Source organism: Taurulus bubalis (genome assembly GCF_910589615.1).
Source record: "Taurulus bubalis genome assembly, chromosome: 6".
NCBI classification, from domain to species: domain Eukaryota; kingdom Metazoa; phylum Chordata; class Actinopteri; order Perciformes; family Cottidae; genus Taurulus; species Taurulus bubalis.
The window spans coordinates 22,486,669-22,510,704 of NC_136594.1; the positions used below are offsets into that span (position 1 = coordinate 22,486,669).

Below are 24,036 nucleotides of genomic sequence, written 5' to 3' on the forward strand. Positions count from 1 at the left end.
GTCCCCAAGCAACAGGAGGCGGGTGAATGTGGCCTAGATCTGTTGGGAGCTTCTTCTTCTTCTTCTTCTTCTTCTTTTTGTGTGTGTGGAATACTCCCAGTGTGACAATTGAACAGCTTAGTGCTGCTGAATATTAGTATTCGCTTGTTATTGCCGCGGCCGGCCCCCGCATCTATTTTTGGCGGAGCGACGACGCGGTGGCATTCGTTTTTCCCTGGGTGCTAAACAGAGAGGCACAGTGAGGTGCTCTGTCTCTGTGTTTTAACTGTGCGTATCTGCAGCATGTGTATACATATATATACATATATTTCTGAACATACACAGCATGTGTCTTTGCTGTATATACAGTTTCTGTCACCCTACCTCCATCTCTCGCTGTCGCACAGTGGAGCTGTCTGTTTATCTGCTCTCAGATCTGCCACAGAGGTTGATGACCTGCCCCCATGTGGTGCGGCGGGCGAAAAAAATGCCCCCGTTCGGATCAATTATGCATCGAGAACTAAGTATCAAAGCCAGTCTTTGTCTCCCACTCATACTCCCTCTCCTCTCCATCACAAACAACTTTCTTTCCTGGCACTTTGTGTCCTCGGCGAGATTAAATGTGCATGAGCGAGAATGCAGGAAATGGTCCCGGCGGTGTGAGGCTGAACTGCAGACAAACCGCTGGTGGTGGATCCGAAGGTAAAAGCGCATCAGACTTTACGGCAGCATCTGCGGGGCTTGACCGATACCGTGAGGAGAACGTGACGCCAGCTTTTGAATCCCACGTTGCAAAGTGATGCATCTCTGCGGGAATGGTGTGAGCGGCATTATCTCGTGCTCTTCGGAGGAAAGTTGTCACGGTACTTCAAACCTGTCTTTTGACTTTCTACGCTATTGATACAGATACTAGTAATTTACTAAAAAGTCGTTGCGAGAGTTTTATTATTTGCGCTCATTCACACACAAACAGAGAATGGCTCCGGACTCGTTCGTTTTCTTTTTCTCCGGCCCCATTGTGGCTGATGAACAAGCCCCCTGTTCCCATATGTTGATTGAGGGGAATGAGGCCAGGGTTGCCATGGGGATGCTTGTAACCTAGTCCGTCTCTCGAGGGTCTGAGGATCGTTCTGCATTGTCCTCCAGAGAAGAGACGGAGACGGAAAAAAAACGGCCGAAATTGAGAGTCGGTCACGGCTCGGCCTGTGATTAACAAACGAGAGACGGTAAACACGCCGTGTGAAAGACATCAGACATCAAAATAAATTACACAAATCCATGCCGGGGCAGACGAAGGAGATCTCATTGGATTCAGTGAAAATATGGCTCAGCTGTAAAATCAAACATACAAAAACAAAATCCAACTCAAAATCATATGCGGTCATCGCAAGATTCAGAAGCTCTGCGTATGCAGGTTGCAGGCTTTAGGTGTAATTCTTTTTTTTTCTGTGATTGAAAAGGTGATGCTCACCAGCACAAAGTGGAAATTGCAGTCCACTTTAAACGGCCCCTGCTGCAGCGCGTGGGCCCCCAGGTGCCGACGAATCCCTCGTCCAATCTTTATCGCGGCACCGCCCTCTCTTTAGTTCACACCTCACCCCGCTGTTCCTTTCCTGCCTTAATCCTGCTTCTATCTCACATGTCGCCGCGTCAAGATGGATATGAGGTATTATTTTTTTTCTTCTTCCACTCGCCACTTGAGCAGATGGCGGAGGTGTGAGCGCGTTGGAAACACGGCTCCCCCAGCAGCTGTTCGTAGCCGATCAGCGTTTTTCTTCTCCGGTGCGTCGACTCTTCGGCGACCTCGCCAGACACCGCGGCGCTTAATTGGAGCTCTCGTCTCGCGGTTTCTCTCGGGAACAAAAAGACGGAGATATAGCTATTGCATTATGCGGCGACTTAAAGAATAATGAGCTTTTATGTTTGTGTTTTTTTATTCACTTAACATTCAAGTAAAGACGAGGCCAAGACTGGAGATGTGCTGAAGGTGGAGCTTGAAAGTAAACTGTCACACAGGAGATTTTTCTCTCTTTTTTTGGGGCTTTGTGCTTCATTAGATATTCTAGTAAAGATTTCCAAAAGCAGCTCATCGTTCAAAGTAGACGCCACAGCGATTTGGTTTTGTTTGAACAGCAGCGCATCGTCATCAAAGATGGATCGTCATCGTACCGTTTCCTGCCACGGTCCTATTTGGAATCCATGGTGATTGCGGTGAAGCCAAAGACAATTTCCCCTCACATTGCAGACAACAAAGCTTCCAAATAACCAATTACCGAAGCCCGACGCCTCTCGGCCTGACGACAGATACGACGGAGACGATGTTCACAAGCTCATTTTAAACCAGTAAAAAGCGAATTCATCGTCACACCATGGCTGGTTGTTCTCAGATTGCATCGTCAGCGTTACGAGATTTTTCTAATCTAATGCGTCAAAATGTCTGCAGTTAAAAGAAAGGAAAAGAAAAGAAGGCCTATTGTTCATGCTGGCTGCCTGGCAAGTCCTACTGGGACCTTTGATGGAACTGAGGCGGCGTTAGCAGTGATTGCTTCACCTGTGCTCCCCCGGTCACCTCAGCAGACCTGTTGCTGTCTGCTCTGCGTGGGCGTGTGCAGACTGACTCCCTCGTTAGTTTCGTTGCAACCCGGTTCCACCCAGCCTCAACCTGCCCGGAGGTCTAATTAGGCTGGGTAATTGGGAACACCTGTGTGGGTGCACAGGGCCTTTTAAACAAGTCTGCGGTGCCTAGTTGGGACGGTCGTGGGAGAGGAATTCAAGGAAGGCTGTTTTTTATTACTGTAAATACGAGCTTTTTTAGAAAACAGCCCGTTGTACACGGTCAGCCGGCCTGAATCATGCTGGCTCTAACGCAACGATTGTTGCTGTGCACATGTGTTGTAGCTTGAAGGTGCATGCTGCTACTCTGTCCCTACAGCTAAAAATACAATTTATCAGGCGGCAACCCTACTGGTTCTAATAAGGGAAGCCAATGCCTTAAACTTGCCTTCTTTCTGATGGCCAGCAGGGGGCGACTCCTCTGGTTGCAAAAAATTATCTATCACCCTTATTCTCACTTGATTTATTACCTCAGTTAACACTGTAAACAATTTAATTTTATGGTCCTAATTGCCAGTTTCAAGTCTTCAACACAGCATGATGATTTAGTAAATTATGGTGCCATTCAGAGGCAAACAGACCATAAATTAGAGTAGGCTTTAGGACATGGCAACCTTGTGACTGACAGATCGCAACTTGACTGTGTGTTCGTCTTTAGAACTTTAACCCTTTCACAGTTTGTGGAGTAAAATGGGTTTACTATATGACAGCATATATTATAATATTTAAATACAGGCAGATAGACATCATTTACTTTGCCTTTTCATTAATGGTTTACCATTTGCAATGTGTGCTTCAATTGTGCGGCGTCAGACAAAAGCTTCTTCGTGAAGTCGGATGGAGTTTACAAGTAAGAACCAGTGCCATTGTACTTTTTTCTGGTGGGAGGTTGTTCATTTTCGAGTTCTGAGTTGTCTGGAGCGCAGCATAAGCTCCATCCTCTCGTGTCACTTCTGGTTGCAAATAAAAACCAAGATGGCGAGCTCGAAGCTTCGGAACAGCAGTTTACGAACCAATGGCCGTCGTTAAAATATGACCACCTCGTCCTCACTGACGACTTCAATATGAGCTTCACGAGACAAAGATTCAAGTCAATCTGTTGCTCCGTTTCCTCGTGTCACAGTTGTGCATCTTTTATTCATCGGCGTCATTCTTTTATTCTCATGTTTATCCTTGAAGTCTCTTTGCCCCCCTGCTGAGTCCGACGCAGCATGCGGAGCACCGCAATCATTTAGTTTATTCAGCAGACATCAGCATGACACCGGTTGATATCTCAAATATTTCTCTGACTCCAATGCGTGTTGACTGATTAGCATTTAAACTTTCCTCCTCTTTCAGACAGATGAAATCCCCCTCGATGCCATAACATTTTACGATTCACCTTTTTTTCACGCCCACCATTAATTGAATAGCCTCACTTTGTCTGGGCCTCCCTCTAAATCTATACCCCTGTGTCTCTGTTTGATTGTCTCAGAGTTTATTGAAGAAGTACATTGTCTTTGTACAGCGGATTGTCTCGATATACTGCAGGCAAAGGGCAAAGTCTTTGAGCTCACATTTTGTACATCTGTCGTCAAGTCTGGTGAAAGCTGTTCAGTACACGAGGGCTCATTGGCTTCTGTGAAAGAGAGTTTTGCATTAGCTCCCCCTGTGCAACAAGAGAAGCTTTTTCCAGTCATACAGTATATCTGATGCCTGATATTGACTTGGGAAGCAGAGTAAAGGGAAACGGGAAACACTACTCTACTGCAGCCTTGATTCATTTACTGTGGCTTGTAGGAAACTCGTGTTCTTATTCTTATTTAATATCGTTCCGAAGACGCTGGTGTGCATTCCTGAGTCCGCTCGCGATGGATGTTCTCAAAAATGTATTCCATGTCCACTAAAGCGATCGCTTGTCTCCCCTCTGGCCCCCTCTCCCTGCAGGGACCCGTTGGCTCGTTGGAGGACTCTTCCAGCTCCAGTTCAGCCGGCGCGCAGCAGCCTCGAGATCGACACAGTTTTGTCCACGAACACTTCCAGGCTCAGTACAGGTGAGCGGCATGGACTCAAGCAGCGTGCTCAGAGATGGCAGACGGGTTTGGTTTCTTCTAACGTAGCAGATCGATGATCTCAAATCCAATCCTTTCCAGTCTCTCTAACTATAGGGAATTTAAGATGCCGATCTTGAATTGCATAAACGACGGAGAATAAGTCTGGAAGAGACTTTGAAGTTTCAGCGTACACAGCGTACACAGATCAGAAGGCAAATCCCTTCTGATCTGTGTACGCTGAACACAAGACGATAGAGGAAGGCCAGGTCTTTTATTTTATATGTTGGCCTATGCTACAGTTTGTTTATATATTTGTTTATAAGCCTAAATATGAGCACATTTGTATTGCAGTTTTTCTGAAAATGTAACTTTCCTGAAAGAGGACATTAATGCTTGTGATTCGTTCCAAACTGAACCAAAAGGAAACACGGTAATTAAAAATCATGTTTATATTTAAAAAATATAAATTCTTGGTCAATTTTTCCCGATGTGATCTTGTATCCGCTGAATGGAATATCCTTGAAGTCCGAATTTTTTCCCTCATAGGCGATAACGGCAAAGCAAAGTACAATTTAAGTAAGTAATGACTGCAAGTTTGACGAATGTCTGACAGCTTCTGTCGTCGCCCCTTCCACCGACGCTGAAGTTACACCCGGGTTCAAGCTCTGATGGCCTGGAAAAATGGTCGAGGAGGGAAACGAATATAATGACATCACAGGGAGAGAGAAAACTAAACACCTGCTCGACTTTGTGTGGGACTCCTGACTGAACGGGACCGGGGGCTTCGAACCCCACGAAACGTGTTCGGGACAGCCCGAAAGTTGTGTTTTGTATTGTTTTCTTGTCTAATAGTTTTTTTAAGGTTTTATTCTTAATTGTAAAAAAAAAAACATAATTTCTAGAGGTTTTACCCTGATAGAATAAGTTTAACCTAAAAGAAAAAAAATCTGTCAAAATCATAAAACTCAAACAAAATTTTCCATCTCAAGTCACTGATCAAATATGCAGCAGGCTTTCCACCAGGCACTTTATCTAATGTTCTGAGGTTGTGTTTGAATAAACAGAGTGCCATACTTCCCATTAAAGAGGAAAGGTATTCAGCACCTGTGGGTAGTAGCTTGAGAAAATAGGTCAGACAGACTTGAAGGGTGTGTGGGTTTCGTCTTTAGCGCTGCCTTCTGGATCTCTTGGCTTCATCCACAGAGTCAAAAACCGAGGTTTTCTGTTTTAGTAGCACCTTCCACTCTGGAGACCTTTCAGTCACCTTTTCAGCACACTTGGCGGCGCACGTTTACCTCACCTCTTACCTTCCGATCCACTGGATTCCAGAACAATAACAATGGTATATCAGCTAGTAAATGAGGAGAAAACAGCAGACTTTAATGTTGTGATTGGAATATCAGACGCATTTGAAATAACTAAGTTGGTAAGAAGAAAAACATTCTCTGTCCTTGCAAACTTTTGTAATGATCTTCAACTCAGCGTTCTTTGCTAATAGGTGCAGAGTGGCTAAAACAGGTCACTGATGCCCGATCTTTGAAAACATTTTTGCAGTTTTCAGGTGGAAAAGTACCAGCAAGGGATCAAGGGAGCTGGATGAATTATTCAGCTGTTGACAGCTATATAATGATTGGTTTCGCCAACTCGTCGCAGCTGATGAAGCTTGTCGAATGTCTCCCTGGTTTCTCATCTCTGTGGAAATTAATGGACTTTTGCCGAGTTTGGCCACCCATTTACAGTTTGCAATGAACTCAAGTTCGACAAGTAAAGGCTTAGTTGTGTGTGGGTTGAGGGAAAGATTACACCCGAAACGAAACAGATACGACTTTCGAATGAGCACGGACAAGTGAAGTGTGTGTGTGAGAGTCCTCCAAGCCGTTACCCCCCACGTAGGGATTACCATGCAACCTGGGAATGGGAAACAAATATAGTAAAACGGGATCAGGACGCTACGCCCCGTATTGACCGTATTGACCGTATTGACCGCATAGCGGGGTTATTAACCAGCCGGTCATTCGTGGGGTCATCCCATTCCCTCATTGGCGGATGATTGGACACTTAGAGGCCGACTTATCCCCGCGGACCTTCGTCTCCCATGATGCTCGCTGGCTGACTAATTGAAAGCGGCTCGCGCTGCATCAATTTGCTGATTCGGTGGGAGAGACCAGAGGACTGAAGATGTTTGTTGACGATCTCGTTAAGTCTTTTTTTTTTTTCTCCGTCTTTGTTCTCTCACACACTACTCACACTGATTTTAGCAACACCACACCCAAAATATGGGATATAACGGTCTACATTACTTTCACATTGACCCAGACTTAAATGATTAAAAATAACAAATAGTGGTAGCCATTACTCTGATAAATAGCTTCTGAATCACCTGTGAATGAAGCCTGTGAATTAGTGCTAATTGCCAGTGCTAACAATGCATACACACCTCAGCCTTTCATCGAAACTCAAATGAACAAATATGTAATTGGCACCATAACAGTCCCTTGAAAAGACTCCTACCGAAACATAATCATAACAATAATGAGCATGCTAGTGATTAGCTGTGGCAATTGGCGCTAGTGGTCAGGGTAAGCGATTCACAGCTAATTGAAAGGATATGACGGCTATCATTAACGGTAATTTAAAATCTGTTAAGTCCAGCTAAATGTCAAAGTAACGTAGACCAAGCAGTTCATGCGGCATTTTTTTAAATTCATTTTCTCAAGCGCAGCATGAGAGCATCAAGGATGGTTTAATCTAAAGTTGGTTGGAAAAAAACAACCGACGCTACTGGATGTGAGTCGGGACCCTCAACCCTCACAGCCATAGCGTCCAATCACAATCAACGTTTAACCAAGCCCAAATTTGACAGTTAAACCAATCAAATCTGGTGGGTGGGATTAAACATTTGAAGTTAAACCCCGCCCCCTTTCAGCAGCCTGCAGCCAGGTACTCAGTGGTCAGTTGCACTAAGAGAGTGTGTGTCACTTTCCCCTGCTGACATTTAAAACCTGGATTAAGTCAGTGTTTGCTCCACACAAAGCCCTAAAACTAATTATTTATAGTATATATATATATATATATATATGTATATATATATATACATATATATATATATATATTGCCAAATGGTCCATACAATACATATACATTCATTTTCATCTTCAGTATTAAAAAAAATGCCAGAAATTCCCCATCATGGTTTTATAATTGTTGGATTAAAATATAGAATAACTATGTAAAAGTGCTGACAATAAGTGACCACACACACACACACACACGCACACACACACGTTTCTCTCTGTGTTTCCATGAGTCATTACTGGTTGTGACATCCCGGCTTTCACGGTTACCGTGTAACTGCACACCGCACAATGTGTGACTGTGGGATTCACCTGATTGTGGGATTTTGAGACAGATGTGCATGAATAAAGGGAGAGGAAGAGAAAAAAGAAGCAGAAGATGAGATGTTTCACTGCCTCACATGTTGCAGGTTGTGAGAACAGTTACGACAGACAGAACAAGCTTTTCTCCTTTCTGTTACAGTCCTTCCCAGAGATTATAGAGTTAAAGAGTTTATGCTTTTACAGTATTGTAAAGAGTAGTGCAATCAATTGTCGCTTAATCTGACGATTCTTTTTAAGCTAGTTCTTTTCTCCGTAGTTATTCAGTTCATAAATTGCCTGAAAATATTCCAAAATGAAAGATATTCCATTTACTATATTATTGGTAAGCCTTGATGAACAGCATTAGTTTCTAAAAGGTTTCACAAATCTCAAACATCAAGCATTATTTGAAACATTATTTCATATAATAACCTGCCTTGGTATGGCGGACAGAAGACTAGACTCTTCTACATCTCTTACGTTTACATCACAGAACAGTGATGTTCATGAATGTGTCACTTCATAACTATGAAATTCATAAATGAAGCGCTCAACAAGCTCACCACCCGGTCTCCATTTACTCACTTAACAATTTCTGTTCCATCTCGTACGGCCTCCTCTTGCTGTTTTCTTCATATCATCGTAGAAAAAGAATAAATAAAAGTGTTATTCATCACTCTCATTACTTTCCCAGTCCAGGGCCTTAATGAAGCGCTTGGCTGCTACAAAAACACATCACCAACACAAGTTCTGCTCTAATTGAAACCGCCGAGTGTTGATTTGTTTCCCAACTCTGCGGCAGCACCGTCCCCCGGTGACTCACTCCCATTTAATAAATAATGGGTTTTGAATTTGTTTTCCATCAGACCATCTTCAGTGTAAATATGCCTTTCATATGCATTTGTATTCTCTCCGCATTAGCGGGTTTCAGTCTGCCGAGTCGGGGGACCTTCATGTGCTCTCCTCCTCTTTACTTTGTGTAATCGCCGGGGGATCGGAGTCACTCCGGCTCTAAGTGCACTCCGACAAAAGAGCAATCACGGCGTCTCAAATTCGCAGCGACTTATTTTTGTTTTCTTTGTTTCCCGGCTTTCGTCTGTCTCCGTCTCCATCTCTCTCTCTTTCTCTCTCTCTCTCCAACTCTGGCCTTCCCTCCTCCTCACTCTGTCTCCATCACTTGGCTGATCTCTCTTTCTTCAGCGCTTCTTCCTTCCTGATTCTTTTTATATCTCACAGAGATGCTCCTCAGAGGCATCCAGTGGAGTCGTCTGATCTGAATAAATGTTTGCGATTAGAGGCCGGGGCTGTCTTGTGGTTTGGGCTGCCAGTGTGGGAGTCGGCACTCAAGTCGCTACGTTGCGCCGCCGCGTTTGAATGAGCCTTTGTCAAAAGCCTCCCTCTCTCGCTCCCTCCTCTGTCTGTCGCTCTCAGTTTGTGGCATCTATTTTTAATGGCCTGGGAGACGTGCGGAAAGCCCCGGCCTCGATCTCTGTCTTGACAAACAAGATAGCTGATGATGGTTGCTTTAGTTTTTTTCTTCTTCTAAATATCACAGTGGCTTTTATGTGAATGCATATTCGATGTGAAAGCGTTTGGGATATTACACAGTTTGTGTAATAAACGTGTCAGAGGCAAATGAGAGTTTCTATGATTTCCAGGGTTTATAGAGCTACGGAACCAAAGCCAGCTGAAAGACACATACATGTACATTGTTTTTCCTCAGTCCCGGACTGACAGCTGTGGACGATTGATGAACTATCGTGGCGTGATTCTCTCCACCAATCATATACGTTTTTACGGCAGATCCTTTGAAGACTCGACGCTTCACAGGAGGGTGCAAACTTTCGCTCATCTTCAAAGATGGTCCGCAGGGGCTCCACTTTTCCCCCCCGGGTTGGGAGGCGCTCGCGTTGACCCCTCCGTCTGGTCGCTCCGTCAGCGGCGCACAGCAGCCGAGTGGCTGCACCCGAAAAATGTGGTCAGACTTTGTTTGACCCCACTTACTTTGATTTTGACGCTTTTGCCACCAGAAGTGCCTCACGCACGGCGCCACTCCCCGGCTGGTGTCACGCAGCTCCCTGCAGTAACAGGCTTTGAAGTGGGTGCTAGCCGGTTAGTGCCGGGCAGTACAACATGGAAGTGATTCTTTGATCTCCTTTTTTCCCTTTTTTGTTTTGCAGAGACAAGTCTTCTGCCACCTCACAGTTATTCAGTAGTTTACAGTTACCTCACCACGTAACACGCCTGAACCACTGGAGCCTGAGATGACCTCTGAACCACAGACCGTCATTGAGAAGTGGGCGTAGTCGCCGTGACCAATTGGTTCGTGGACTGGTGTTTCGTCAAGCGTCAAGGTAGAAATGTTTTGACGTCAACTTCATTATTTTTGGCCGTCGCCATCTTGTTTTTTGCAACCAGAAGGGACACGAGACGTGGGAGTACAACCAAACTCTGAAGAAGACATTTTGCGGCAAATAAACTTTGATAGACTGAAAAAAATGGGTTAAAGTTGCAAAACGAGAACACAGACGATGCCGTGGTAGCAACCTGCCAATCACAATTTACGTCGATACAATCTGACTTGTTTTTGCAACCGGAGGAGTCGCCAACAATAAAAAGAGCCACAGCACAACTTCCCATCTCTCCAATCTCCAAGCTCTACCCTTCTCCTGTGTGTGTGAGTGTGTGTGTGTGTGTTTCCTGGTGAATATGAACTATCTGAATCATATTAACTTCTAGAACTGGCTTTGTACAAAAGTTTATATTCTCAACTTTTTCCTGTCGGGGACCCAAACTGTATAAATTGAAGTTCAGGCCTCCAGATTCTTGGCTTATTAAAACACACCGGCACTTTTCCACTATGGAGACCCACCAGAAAATCACCTGTGAAACCCAGTCCTCTGTGTGTGTGTGTGTGTGTGTGTGTGTGTGTGTGTGTGTGTGTGTGTGTGTGTGTGTGTGCACGCGCGCTACACTGCACACACACATCGCTGGCTGGCTGGCTGGAGCAGGGAGATATCATGGAAGAGTCGCTTGTTTGGAGAATCCGTTCCACCTCACGTACATGCACTGTGGCCTGTGAGAAATACTAAGTGTGTGTGTGTGTGTGCGTGTGCGTGTGTGAGTGTGAGAGAGAGGTATGGGAAAAGGGGTGACCAGGAACTAGACAGTTATTTGTCATTCATAGCGATGGCTGCGCAGAAGTTTGTACCCAAAAAAACTATACATCCTGTATCCAGAACTATAACTGCCCAATTGTTTCTCCCACAACACAAATCACAAGGGACATGTAGCAACTAGCCTACAGCAGAAAGTAACTTAAAAGATCTTGAGACACTTTCAAAGCCTGACACACTTGCAAAATGTTGTTGATGGACACTCAAAATGATCGCTGACTCTGCTCACATCCTAATTGGCTTCTTTTCTTTCAGGGCTGCTGCTTTTCATGTATTTTGTGGGTTTTTCTGTTCACTCACGTTGAACACTGTGCCTGTATGAGATAGTTCCAGTGTTTTAACTCATCGCACTGGGGTGACAGCTGGCAGGCCAGACAAACAACGGATCTGACTGCAGGCAGCCAATCCCCGACTCCGTCATAATACCTATCTCCATACTTTCATATTTTTGTTTTGATTTGTTCACACAACCAGCTTGTCCCCGCCGCCTTCACCGTTGTCAACTTGAAAAGTGAGTCGTGTGTGCGCCAAGGTGTCTTCTGTTGCTTATTAAAGGGGCTGACAAGAAGGAGGAAACTCGCAGTATGGAGGTGGCACTGAGATCAGGCAATCGCAATATTGTCTTTAAACTTAACAGACTTTGCACAGTTTAATTTGCATGTCAATATATATTTTTTTAACTCTAGATTTTGTCATGAGTATTTCTCAACAGAACGCAAATATTGCTTAAGACACTGCTTAACTCTGATCCCCTCTGAGCAGTTTGCTAATTTTTGTCCAATAAGCATGCAAATCTATTCAAACCTTATTTTTCAAACCTTTTTTATGAGGTGTTTGAAATGTACGACTGTCGTAAATTGGCATCACAGACGGTTTTGAATAGTTTTTATGCAAACTATTCACAGTATTTCTGTTTTTCATGTAGTTTATTCCTCACAAGCCCCCGGTGTAAAGGCCTTAAGAGGGATAATTAACGCTTCTAACAGTGAAGGTGAGAGAGAAAGTGAGCTTGTATGTTAGAGATTTAACACAAGTCTATGTGTGTGTATGTGTGTGTGTCTCAACCGCCCCTTTAGCTGAGTTAATTTCCCCTGACAGGGGGGTCTCTGCTCGCACTCTGGTAGAGAGAGATGAGTGCCCTCCAATCCACAGCCAGTGACACATGACTGACTGACAGCCGAAAAAGAAGAGAGAGAACTCTCTTGAGCTCTCGCTCTCTTTGAGTCCCTGGAGGAGCGCTGACCTGGAGACGGCCAAGTGCCGCTGTGGCTGGAGGTCACGTTTTATTCAGCTCTTCATTTACCTCGAGAATCACTGCATCAGAGCCGCAGGGTGTGAGCCGTCGCATCCAACGCAGGACAAGCCTGAGGCTGACTCTTGGATGTGCAGCGCCGCTTCGGCCGTAACAATCCAGCCAGGTGTTATAAATATGTATCCGCACAAAACTGTTAAAAATTAAAAAATGATGTATTTCTCCCTAAAAGATCACGAAGGACTCTCAGTGTGAGGATGTGGTGTTTGGCACCAGCGAGAGAATCTTGATTAAAGGGTCATAACGTTTTTGGACCTTTTTTTTTTTTCGAGAATGCATTGCGTTGAGTAATGTGTGCTGCTGGTGAATGTATATCTGGCATCTTGGTTAAGTCTCTAACAGTTCTTTTAAAGAATGAAACTCTCCACCTTAATGAGACGAATGGTTTCAAGTTCCTTTTTTTTGTGTTTACTCCAAGTATAAATCCCAGCAACACACTTTCCACCTGAGCTCAGGCCTCCATCCATCACTGTCAGCGGAGCTGTCGTCCGACACCTTAAATAAGGTCAGGACAGCTGTGACTAAACAATCAGGTTTCTGTGACAAGAACGTTGAAGTTTGGTCGCTGCAGGGACCAGAATCCTTTCTGAAAGGAAAGAAACACTGGAACTGATGAAATTGTAGCTGTTGTCAACCGTAAGTCTTTTGTATGGGATCAAAAGGAGCAGCTCAATGGTTGTTAGTTTTTGTGTGTGTGTGTGTGTGTGTGTGTAAGCTCACTGCAACTTATATTTATTTACATTTGTTGACACATCTATTGCCACACAGGCCTTCGCCAAGTTATTGTTAAAATATTAGTTATTCTCTATTAGTTTTAGCCCCCAAAACTAAATGTTCTGTATTCACGAGGTATAATCGTCACATTTAGCACCAGCTGCCTTTTCACACTTGACTTTTGACTGGAGGAATTACCAACACAGATATATTAATAGTAACACTTTAAAGTGGGAGTAAATTAATTTTTTTCTTCTGTGGGCTGTCAAATAAATGATATGTCAAGCAAACCCTGCAACTCTGACAACATCAGCTCATCACTGACACTGTAAGTATTAGATCACACAACCTTTACACCGTGTGTGTCATACCTCAACACCCTGACTACATCATTCCCTGCATTGTGCTGCAAAGCTTCTCAATTTAAAATAGCGGTGTTTAAGAAAAACGACAACTAAAAAGGCGAGCTGGAATCGGGCGACGTGATGCTGCATAATGTTTAGCGATGCTGCCGGTGTGGACGTTATTTATTCAGCAGATCGGAGGGATGCTGAGCAGCTCCCGCTTTCTTTCGTGATGAAATGGGAGCAGCTGCTGCTATGTTTGTGCATGCGCCCGTCCGTGGGCGTATGTGGTACAGCTCCGGGTGTTGGGTCCGGACTAAAGGATGGAGGTCTTTTTGGTTTGACTCCTGAACCTCGCTCTGTCTATCATGAAACATCAGCAGGAATACGTATCTCCCGTTCTCCGCCAGACTACAAACTCTGTCAGCCTCAATGCTAGCTTTTTAACCATCTAAACACGGTAGACCCATGGGGGGTCTAGACCTCTTTTTCCCTGTGTTTGAGTTGTCAAACGGATTCCTATACTTGTGTTTATTGTATGTATTTTGTTTATATCTGCAAAAAAAACACACTTTTAAAAGATATTTTGACCATAGCTATAAACATCCAGCATGAGTATGAGCAAGATGTATCAAAAAGGACTCCTCAAGAGTTCCCAAGTTTAAAAAAAAGTATTGTTTGGTGCCATAACAACAACCCACAGACTAATAGTGCACCTTTTTAGAAAGATTAAGACCTAAAGCATCGACATCTGCAACAATAAACACAATCCAAGCATTGGCATCTTAGGACGCATATTCAGTCAAAAAAACGTTTTTTTTGGTAAATAAATAAATAAAAACCTTGCCGTGTTTGTAAATGTAGAGATACTAATAGGGGTCCGCTATGGATTGTGATTTCTTTATTAGACTCCCACAGGCCCGTACGGTTACAGGGATGTGTCTTTGACTGAAATCCGACGTTGTATGGGGTACTTATAAACGTTTTAGTTAAACGTTATAGTCGCCACGGCAAGTTCGGGAGTTTACGTAAATAATTAGACTTAACGATTATAAAAAAAATAATTTAAACCACAGCCCTCATCTCACAAAAGTTACGTTTTTTTAGCATTTTAAATGAATGTAATCGATTTTGTGGTTGCGGAGATGCACCCTTTTTTTTTGCGGAAAAAGAGTCAAAACGGGGCGTGGTGCTGAACAGATTTTAAGTGATGTCCTGTTTTTTGGGGGGGTTCCTATACGCACATGTGTGAATTTCAGTGTAAGTAAATGCTGAGTTTCTGGGTGTGTGTCTGTGTGTGTGTGAGCGAATGCTGCCTGTCAGTCTGCTTTTTCCCGGGTACAAACTGGAATCATTAGCGAGCCCCTGACTGGCTGTCACGGCACAATGGTTGCAGCACTGACAGCGAGGTAATGTGGAGTTTGAACAAACTGATGTATTATTTACAGCGTATTTGTACATTTGACAAGTTTGCATCTCCACAAACTTGGAAGCAGCTCAACTGGCAGGAATGATCGTGAGACACCGGGAGATGAAACGAGCATCTGGCAGCACACGTACACACACGCAGGCATGGATGTGATCGCACTCTCAAAGCTGTCAGTGTTAAGAGAACATTATTAACATTGGAATAATTTTCCTTCAAGATCAAGTCAAACAAATAGATATCAACATAGGTATCAAGAAACCGCGTTAATGCTTTTTGGTGCAACACAGTCGTCTCATTAAAGATTCATATTTGGCAACTTATTAGCAATATCCACACTAACTTTTTGTTCAAGTTAAACTTCTTTTATATAACTGTACTTAACTCAGCATCCGGGTCTGAAAAGTGAACCAATGCTGAAGTGTCTTCAACTTACATTCTCCCTACTGGCCAGCAGGGGGCGACTCCCCTGGTTGTAAAAGAAGTCAGATTGTATAGAAGTCTATGAGAAAATGACCCTACTCCTGACTTGATGTATTCCTTCAGTAAACATTGTAAACAAGAGTTTATGGTTTCAATCGCTAGTTTCAAGTCTTCTTCAATACAGCATGATGTTCATTTAGTAAATTATGGTCAAATTTAGAGGGAAATAAGATGCTTTAGGGCGGACGTCGTGATTAACAGGTTGCTATTGTAACCAGATTCGTACACGGCATCTCTACTTCACCCGCCTGCAGTCCTAACGTGGTCACTTCTGTTCACTGGAAAATGCCGACGACCATAATCCAAGATGGCGACGGCCAAAATGCTGAAACTCAAGGCTTCAAAATGGCGAATCAATGGTTAATGTGACAATGCTATGTTCAGAAAACTGCTGCATTAGCATTTAAAAGTTTGTTAAAAGCTTATTATCTTCTGAAGGATAATGGGTTTCCCTCGGATGGAGACACACCTGTGTCAAGTTGCCTCAAAGAAATTGCCCGACTTAAAAAGGCAATGGTTTGAATCGGTGCTTTAATGTTGGCTCAATGAGTGCAGCGTCAGGCACACACAGCCGCCAAATGGCATTAGATGATCTCACGTGAATAAAAGGATTATGTTCCGGCACTGTGAGGGGATTATGTGACTCAAGAACAAACTGAACATGGTGTTTTCACTCCACAAGGCCAGATTACCGTCAGGTTGAAGGGAGGACGACGGGGTAATTCCAGGCCAAGGTTTGTTCAGATAAAAGCGAAAGCATCACACACACCAGGAATGTGCGTAACTGGAAACTTGTTGCAGATTTGTAGTCATAGCTACATTTCATTGTGTTTGCTTACCCGCTCCCACACTATCCCAGTGCCAGACTACTGCGTGTTGCCGTCACGCAATCCTCTGAGGGACTCCTGGTAGTACTCTGCAGTGAAGACGTAATGCGGACTTGCTGAACACCCTTGAGACCAGGATACACAGATGTTGCTTGGATCATTATGAAACACATTAGAGCTGTAAAACACCTTGATAGCTGACACGACAAAGCCAATAACACTTACCGCAGAAGTCGTATAGCAGGAAGAAAAAGAGCTTGTTAGTCTTGGGCTGTGCTTATCTTGTCTTCAAGGAAAAGGTCAACATTTGTGCTCATTCCCGTCTTTGCCAAGAGTTAGATGAGATGATCCATCCCTCCGTGTTTTTTGCAATAAATATAAAGCTGCACTCAGAGGGCAATTAGCTTAGCTTAGCATAAAGACTTGACATTGAGGCTAGGCTAGCTCGCTTCAACGAAATCCACCTACCAGCACCTCTAAAATTCACAGATTATTATCTTGTTTGCTTCGTTTGTAAAACAGACACAGTGGAAGTAAGCACCTTGCATATAACCCTCCATGTAACCCTTTACTTACCCCGGTTTGTAGTCTTTAAAGTGTAACTATACCACTGCATTATTTTGAAGAAAAAAGTGGGCTAAAGGCTGAGATGAAACCCCGCCTGTGTGACGGGAGCCTCGACACAGCACTATGGTAGCTTGGAAAATACCCATATGGCATGGGGCACTGAATTAGATTAATGCATTTTTTTATCAGGACACAAATGAGACTAGAATTACTCGCCGTGGTCCCTCCGCCTCACTCCCCCGCCGCTGGGAGACTCCTCCGCCGGGAGGAGAGCGGGCCGCTGTCTCCTCGCTCCTCTATTTCATGACGTATATATATGTCCCTTTAGGTTCAAAGGTTCAAAACAGTACATGCCGTTTTGAGGCATTTTCATGAAAACCGTGTAAGATATGGGAAGAAAAGTTAACAAAAACACCAGCGTTGATTTGTCCAGATGTTGCTCGGAACTACTTTTTGTCTCTGTTTTTCTCTGTCTCTGATTTTTGCTGATATCGGTCCATAGATTGGTCCATCCCCAGTTTTTAAATCCTTGTGTCAGTCCTCCACTCTGATCAGCTCCTCGCCCGTCGACTCAAAGACCTTGACGGGTCCTGTCCGTGTCTTTTATTTGTATTTTTTTCTCCCATCAGCTTCGCTTTCTAGTTTTCGTCAACTCGACTGTCCTGCTGCCAACCTTCTGTTTGTTTTTACTCTGCTCCCACTGAGCCCCGCACTTTGTTGTCTTCCTCTTCATCTCCGTCTCTTTGCTCTCCACTTTTGTTTCCTCTGCCTGTCCCACCTCCGCCGTCTGCTTCCCTTCATTTTAGTCGAAGTCGTGTTTGTTCCTTTCAGCGTAACGGTTTCTCTCCGCTACCCTCTGTGCCTTTAAATATCCCAATCCACCTTTCATCCTTTACCTTTGCTCTCTGCTTTCTTCTCTCTCCACATTTCTCCTCTCTGCAGCTCAGTATGTTTTTGAGGATGCAGCCTATATATATATATATATATTTTGCAGCAATATTTCACCTGCCTAACTGGGCTTTTTTCCAAATAATTTCAGCATCCCACCTCTGTTGCTTTGCTGTACTTTCCTCAACAGCAGATTGAGTCCAGATGGCCTGATTCTGTGCTCAGTATTCACCGCTGTCCGTGTTGGAAAATTCACATAAGACTCAAGAGGCAATGTGAAGATTTGGCATGTGGGGATGGGCCGATATCTCTCCATCCATCTGTCCGAGGCTGCTTTTAGTCACATCAAGTTAATAGAGCTTCTCCCTCCGCTGTTGAATGTGTGCCTTGTGATTGGATTGGTTTGCTCAAATTTGGATGTAAAAGGTTGTGGAGAGGGAAAAATATGTAATATGTAATAATAAGACGTATCAGAACCCAGAGTGCATGGTGCACTGAGGTCATGTAGAACAAAATCAATATTAAAATTGCTTTTTTTGTCTGTCTGTCTCCAGGTCTTCCCTGACATGCCCTCATTGCCTTAAGCAGAGCAACACCTTCGACCCATTTTCATGTATCTCCCTGCCGATTCCCCCACGACAAACCAGGTGATGTATAACACACAACTAGTAGAGTCGGCCTGTGTGTGTGTGTGTGTGTGTGTGTGTGTGTGTGTGTGTGTGTGTGATATATATATATATATATATATATATATATATATATATATATATATATATATATAGATATACCTATCATTGCAGTTTTAGCAGTTATATCATGTTTTCACTTTGGTCGTATTACGGCCATTATGGCGACAAGTAAAAATGTTTACTATATATGTTCTGCCATACTCTAGTTTATTGAGTGAATCTCCCGTAGGAACCCAGTGCACACCTAAAACTGTTTAGCCAAGCAAAAGCTTCTCTGAGCTGCTGGGAAATTGACACAGTGAATATACGAGAATATCAATGATAGGTAGATGACGATCTCCACTTCCTAATATAGTGATCCGGCTGTAAGACGCTACGACTTTGACACATCGAGAGAAGAAGAGAAGAAGAAGAGAGGTAGCGCCAATGCTCATAGGACTCACTTTGTGAATTTGACAATAGAGATGCAAAGAGAGAGAGATACGACTTTGTGGCTCTAGTGTACGCTCGGGTTCAGCATTAAAGGCCCTGCACACGCTTTACACACACAGGTGACTTTTGTTATTTTGTCTCACTTCTTCCTCGTGATTCCCATATAGGTATGTCAAGATACCAGTAATTAAGTAGTCATTACCAATACCAGTGAAATCCCATGATACTTGATACCCAATGTAATACCATGGTCAAAAAAACAAAACAATAAAGACTAAAAACTATTTAAGCTGGGTCATAATTATTGTGTATTTATTTTTTTAAGATTACATGACCACTTAATGATTTACCTTCACCCATGACAATTTTTTTTCTGAATAGAGCTTGAACACATCACAATAAAACTCAATGCAACCACCAATAACGTTAGCTGTTAGCTCAGCAGGACTTTGCTGATAACAGCTAACATTTACTAGCCTTCCCCCTGCCGAGGTCAACGCAGACTTGTTGTATGCCATGCAGCATTATCAGGGATAAGATAGGGAGGAGACTGGATAGTGAGTTTACTGCGTCCATTCAGACTTTAGACCTAGTTTGTCTCGACTGAAGCCCGATCCCTGAAACACACGGTATCCGTGACACCATTTAAACTGTCATGTTTTCTGAATTTTAACATTGACTTGGTCCCGAAGTATCGGTTCTTGTGACATCCCTGTTCCCATCAAAGCTTCAACCCAGCACCAACCTTAGTGGAGGTCTGATCACCCAGTATAACTGAAAAAGGGGCCTTTAAAATAAGCGAATGAGGGGCGTCTTGGTGACCAAGGCATACTGGGTAACCACGATATTGTAGCTTTAATCACACGTTATCCCCCCTCGCTCTCTCTCTCTCTCTCTCTCTCTCTCTCTCTCTGAGTCCCCCATGTGTCCAGACATGCATAAGACTTCTTAAAAAAAAGAAAGAAAATGAAACAAATATCAGTTGAATTCCACGATTTGCCCCCATTCAGGGTTTAGTCAATCCCTCTATCTTCAAACATACAGACGTCGCTGATCTGCATCCTCTCTGCACGAATGACTCCACAACCCCATTTCTCTCACAGTGTGTGGTCTGTGCCCCCCTCCTACCCAACACACACACACACACACACACACACACACACACACACACACAGTGGCCTCATTGCATCGTCCTGCTGCAGCAGTATCCCAGCAGAATGTCTGATAAGTTGGAGGGCCCCCAGAGACACAGCAGGGTCTGGCTGGCAGTAGGGCATTGAGGTCTGGGTGCTGCAGATAATGCTGGTATGGCGGAGAGGATAGTCGGACGGCAGTATCTCGGAGTGTTTTCTCCTGATCTAACCTTGCACAGTCAGTCTCAGCATAATTCCTACGAGAGTTATTATTTTCTAAAACAATTGTGTTGCACTGTGGGTAATGTAGAAGGCAGGTTTTTGACCAGGTAGAAGAAAGCATGAAATAAAACAAGATAATCTGGTTCTGCTGCACAAATTTCCTCTTTTTTTTTAACTGTGTGACACTGTTACAGGAGTGCCATGCTCTTTGAAAAGGTCTAATGCTGTTAATTATTAATGCGAGAAAGATAATGTCAATATGTTTCCGGACATCCCCGAATGCAAATCTGTTCACCAAGCAATTCCTTAAAGTCTCGTCTTTCAGCCAGCACCTGAACACAGACTTTTCAAATCAGCTTTCATCACCACAAAATGATGACAATTACAATTAAGTACTGCCACTTTGATCAACTATTTTAAACAAGTTCAAGGTGTTAAAGATATGCTTGTTCATGCTCACGGCATGAACTGGAACAAAAGGATCCCTGCAACAAAAGCAATTGATCTAAAATAAGCAGAAGCACTTAACATGATCCCATCTCCAACGTGGTTCTTCGGGACAATTTTGAATGCTTTGAACCCCCGGAGAGCACCGTGCGCTCTTGGTGCTTCCTGTGGCAACATATGAGAGGGAGCTGTTTAATGAGGACTAACAGGCTGCGAGCCAGCAGGGGCTTGGGAGGCTGGTTACCCCCCTCCCAATAAAACAACCTGCTTTGTAAGATGACTTCTCCATTTCCTCTTCCTCTCGAGTGTCATCCTACACCTTTCATCCCGTTTCAATGCACATCTCGGTGTCTCATCGCGTAGCATCTAACAACGCAAACAAAATATCTGCCTCAGATCCTCGCCGCCGCAAAACACATTACTCGCTTGAATAATGCACGATGGGAAACAGGAAGTGGAGGCGTCAGCGACTACGTCTGTCTTCTTTTCCAAACGAGAAGGCGCGACCTCACTCTGTCTCCCCGCTCCGTCCTCTCCTCGATGCTGGCTGCTCTCCTTCATGTCCTCTTCCCTATACGATCGTTTTCTAATCTTCGTCCCTGAAAGAAGGTGCTCCATCATGCGGGACCATCACCGACGTGCTGGAATAAACATCTGAAAATAGTTGATTCACTTCAGATAAAAAGTCGGACACAGACAAATCTAATGGTTTAGCTCATGAAATTAGATTTCGTACGACAGTATTGTCAGAGGAAATCTTTTCTCCAATCTTATTAGACATAAAACTGCTCAGCAGTGCGTCTCAAACGTCTCATTTTATCGAATGTTTTGTTTTGCTGTTTAGCAGCTGAAATACATCAAGACTCGACACTCTCTCGAACAAACTGACAACATGGTGTCTGTTGCCCCCGGCGTCCTTGAATTCTCCACAGCCACATTATTGTCTCCCTCTTTTTGGTTTTGCTTGATGTGTGGATCTCTAAACGGTATGCGCGTAACGACTGGTGTGTGTGTGTGTGTGTGTGTGTGTGTGTCTGCATACAAATATGTTAATGACTCAGTTTGCCAGGGTGTGTTTGGAATATGTAATCAATGTAAACATGCAAAATCAGATTTGCAAAACAATTTGGCACTTTGCTCTATTTCATCTATTTCCCTCTGTCTTCCTACCTCTCCCTCCCTGACACACACACACACACACACTTCCTCACCCTCCCTCCTTCTGGCCTCCTGTTCTATTCGCCCCACAGGCCGATGTGTGTGACGCTGGTGTTCAGTACAAAGGGCCAGAGGTACCTGCGGGTTGGGCTGGCTGTACCCCTCTTTGGTTCCCTGTCCTGCCTGAGAGCCATGGTGGCGGAGGAAGGCAAAATCTCCCCGGACCAGGTACAGAAACACACACACACATACACACAAACACACACACACACACACACACACATCTGCTCTTTAAAATTGGGCCGGAAAATATTGCCGGAAATTATGCGAGGTCACCAGACTCCAGAGGTGCAACAGGAGAGTGAGGGAGATGAGCAGAGTGTGCGCTCTCACACAGTCCTGAGAAGAGGTCGAATCAGGTCGAATAAGTGGAAAGACCTGTGTGGGTGGATCCCACGTATTCATGGGCTTTAATGAAAGATATGTTTACGGAACCCAGCTTTCTTTTTTGTGTAAAAATGCCAAACATTTGGGTTCTTGTATCTGAAGAATGAGGATTTGCTACTTTGCTCTGTTATGTAGACCGTTTTACGGCCGACTTCAAGATTACGTCACAGTGTCAGCTGGCGGCAGAACAAAGGAAACACTGGAGGCACGAATCACCTCAAGGGTGGCGGGCTGTTGTACATAAAAAATGTCATCTCGCTGTGTTGTTGAGTGCCAGAATCAAAATTGCATTCTTTCGAGATGAGAAACTGCAGGGCTCTCAAGTGTCACGCATTGAGCGTGACTGGCACGCATTTCGGTCTTAAGTCACGCCCTCCCGCCACAGATCGTATTTCTCACGCTGAAAAAAAACTCTAGGCTATTTAATGTGCCGCAGCGCACAAACATGACCTGGTCGCGCTGCCCTCACCGTGGAGGAATCAAGCACGTCTCCCCCGAATCCCCTGGAGTTCTGCCGTGAGGTGCCACTCATCAGCCAATCAAAAAAAAGAAATGGGCTACACGAATAGCCAATCAGAAAAACATATCTGTTGTCTCTGGGTTAAATGTAATCCAGCAACCAATGAAAATAAAGCTAATAATAATATGGGGGAGGGGGGCTGGTCTGTGGGCATACAGCAGGGGCAGGGGCGTGGCCGGGGGGGGGATATGTCACTCTTACCTGTCTTAAAAACTTGAGAGCCCTGGAAACTGTGTTTCAAGATTTGAGCAAGCTACAATATTGGGGAAATGTTTTTGAGAGAAAATCCTGCTTCTCATTTAAAAATAGCCATCTGCTAACCTCCTTTGTCACAGCTACTGCTAAATTATTATAGAGGTGGAGAGAGACAGATGTCGCTTGTAGACCAAACTATTAGAGAGATGAAGAGATGGCCTGCTGTTGGGTTTAATTTCTACAACCAGTGTAGCATGAAAGCTAGGCGGAATTAGCAAGCTAACTAGCCGACGGCTGGCTACTTAGCTAGCTTGCCTATTCTTCCATGCTCTCAAGCAAAACTGGTTTCAGAAAAAGATCCGACTAAAGTTGCCACTCATCTGGCGATAGCAATGTGCTTTCCCTGCACTGCGACAAGAGTGTGTGTATGAAGCATTAAGTTGTTAAATGTTATGCATTTAGCAGCTGGCTAGTTAGCTACTGGCCTTGCTTATTCCACCAAGCTTCCAGTCAACACTGGGATCAGAAGAATCCCGCCCTCTGCCTCAATCATTGCCTCTAGGAGACTACAAAGCAGGAATGAGACCAGCCAGGAGCTAGTTACCTAGCTAGTTACCTAGCTAGCTCTGAAGAAGGAAAAGCTAGCTAGCATGCTAGTCACTAATGGCAAACGTAAAACCCTCATGGTGAGTTAATGCTTTCCGCTGTGATGGCTAAACCACCCCGAGCAAGGAAGACAGTCACTTAAATGTTTTCTTCATGAGAATAATGACCAACATTGCAAAAATCGAAACCCAGGTTCAAAACAAAATAGAACAAAACCAAAAAATCCAACAGAAGTCTCTTTTATAGCAGGGTGACACTTGAATGCGTTCACACAGTAAGCTGAAATGTCACCAGCAAGATAAAGGTTAGAGGAAAAGGCTCCAGAGGTGTTCATAAATCTTTCACCTGCTGATCCAACATCTGATGAATATTTCTGGGTTTTATAAACCCGTGTCCACAGCAGCGTGAGAGTAAAAGAGAAGCAAAGACTCAAATGTCCCCATGAAAT

At 44.1% G+C, this 24,036-nt stretch overlaps 1 protein-coding gene across 1 annotated transcript in view; it reads left to right on the forward strand.

The window, feature by feature from the left end:
* The window catches only part of usp43a (ubiquitin specific peptidase 43a), a gene marked incomplete at both ends in the record, with an annotated part of 89,774 nt that overhangs the window by 25,166 nt on the left and 40,572 nt on the right, over window positions 1–24,036 (forward strand). The window contains 3 exons of the mRNA XM_079220232.1: window positions 4,519–4,625; window positions 18,294–18,386; window positions 21,913–22,048. Of these exons, the coding sequence (XP_079076358.1) occupies window positions 4,519–4,625; window positions 18,294–18,386; window positions 21,913–22,048 (336 nt within the window). The remainder of the gene's footprint in view (window positions 1–4,518; window positions 4,626–18,293; window positions 18,387–21,912; window positions 22,049–24,036) is intronic.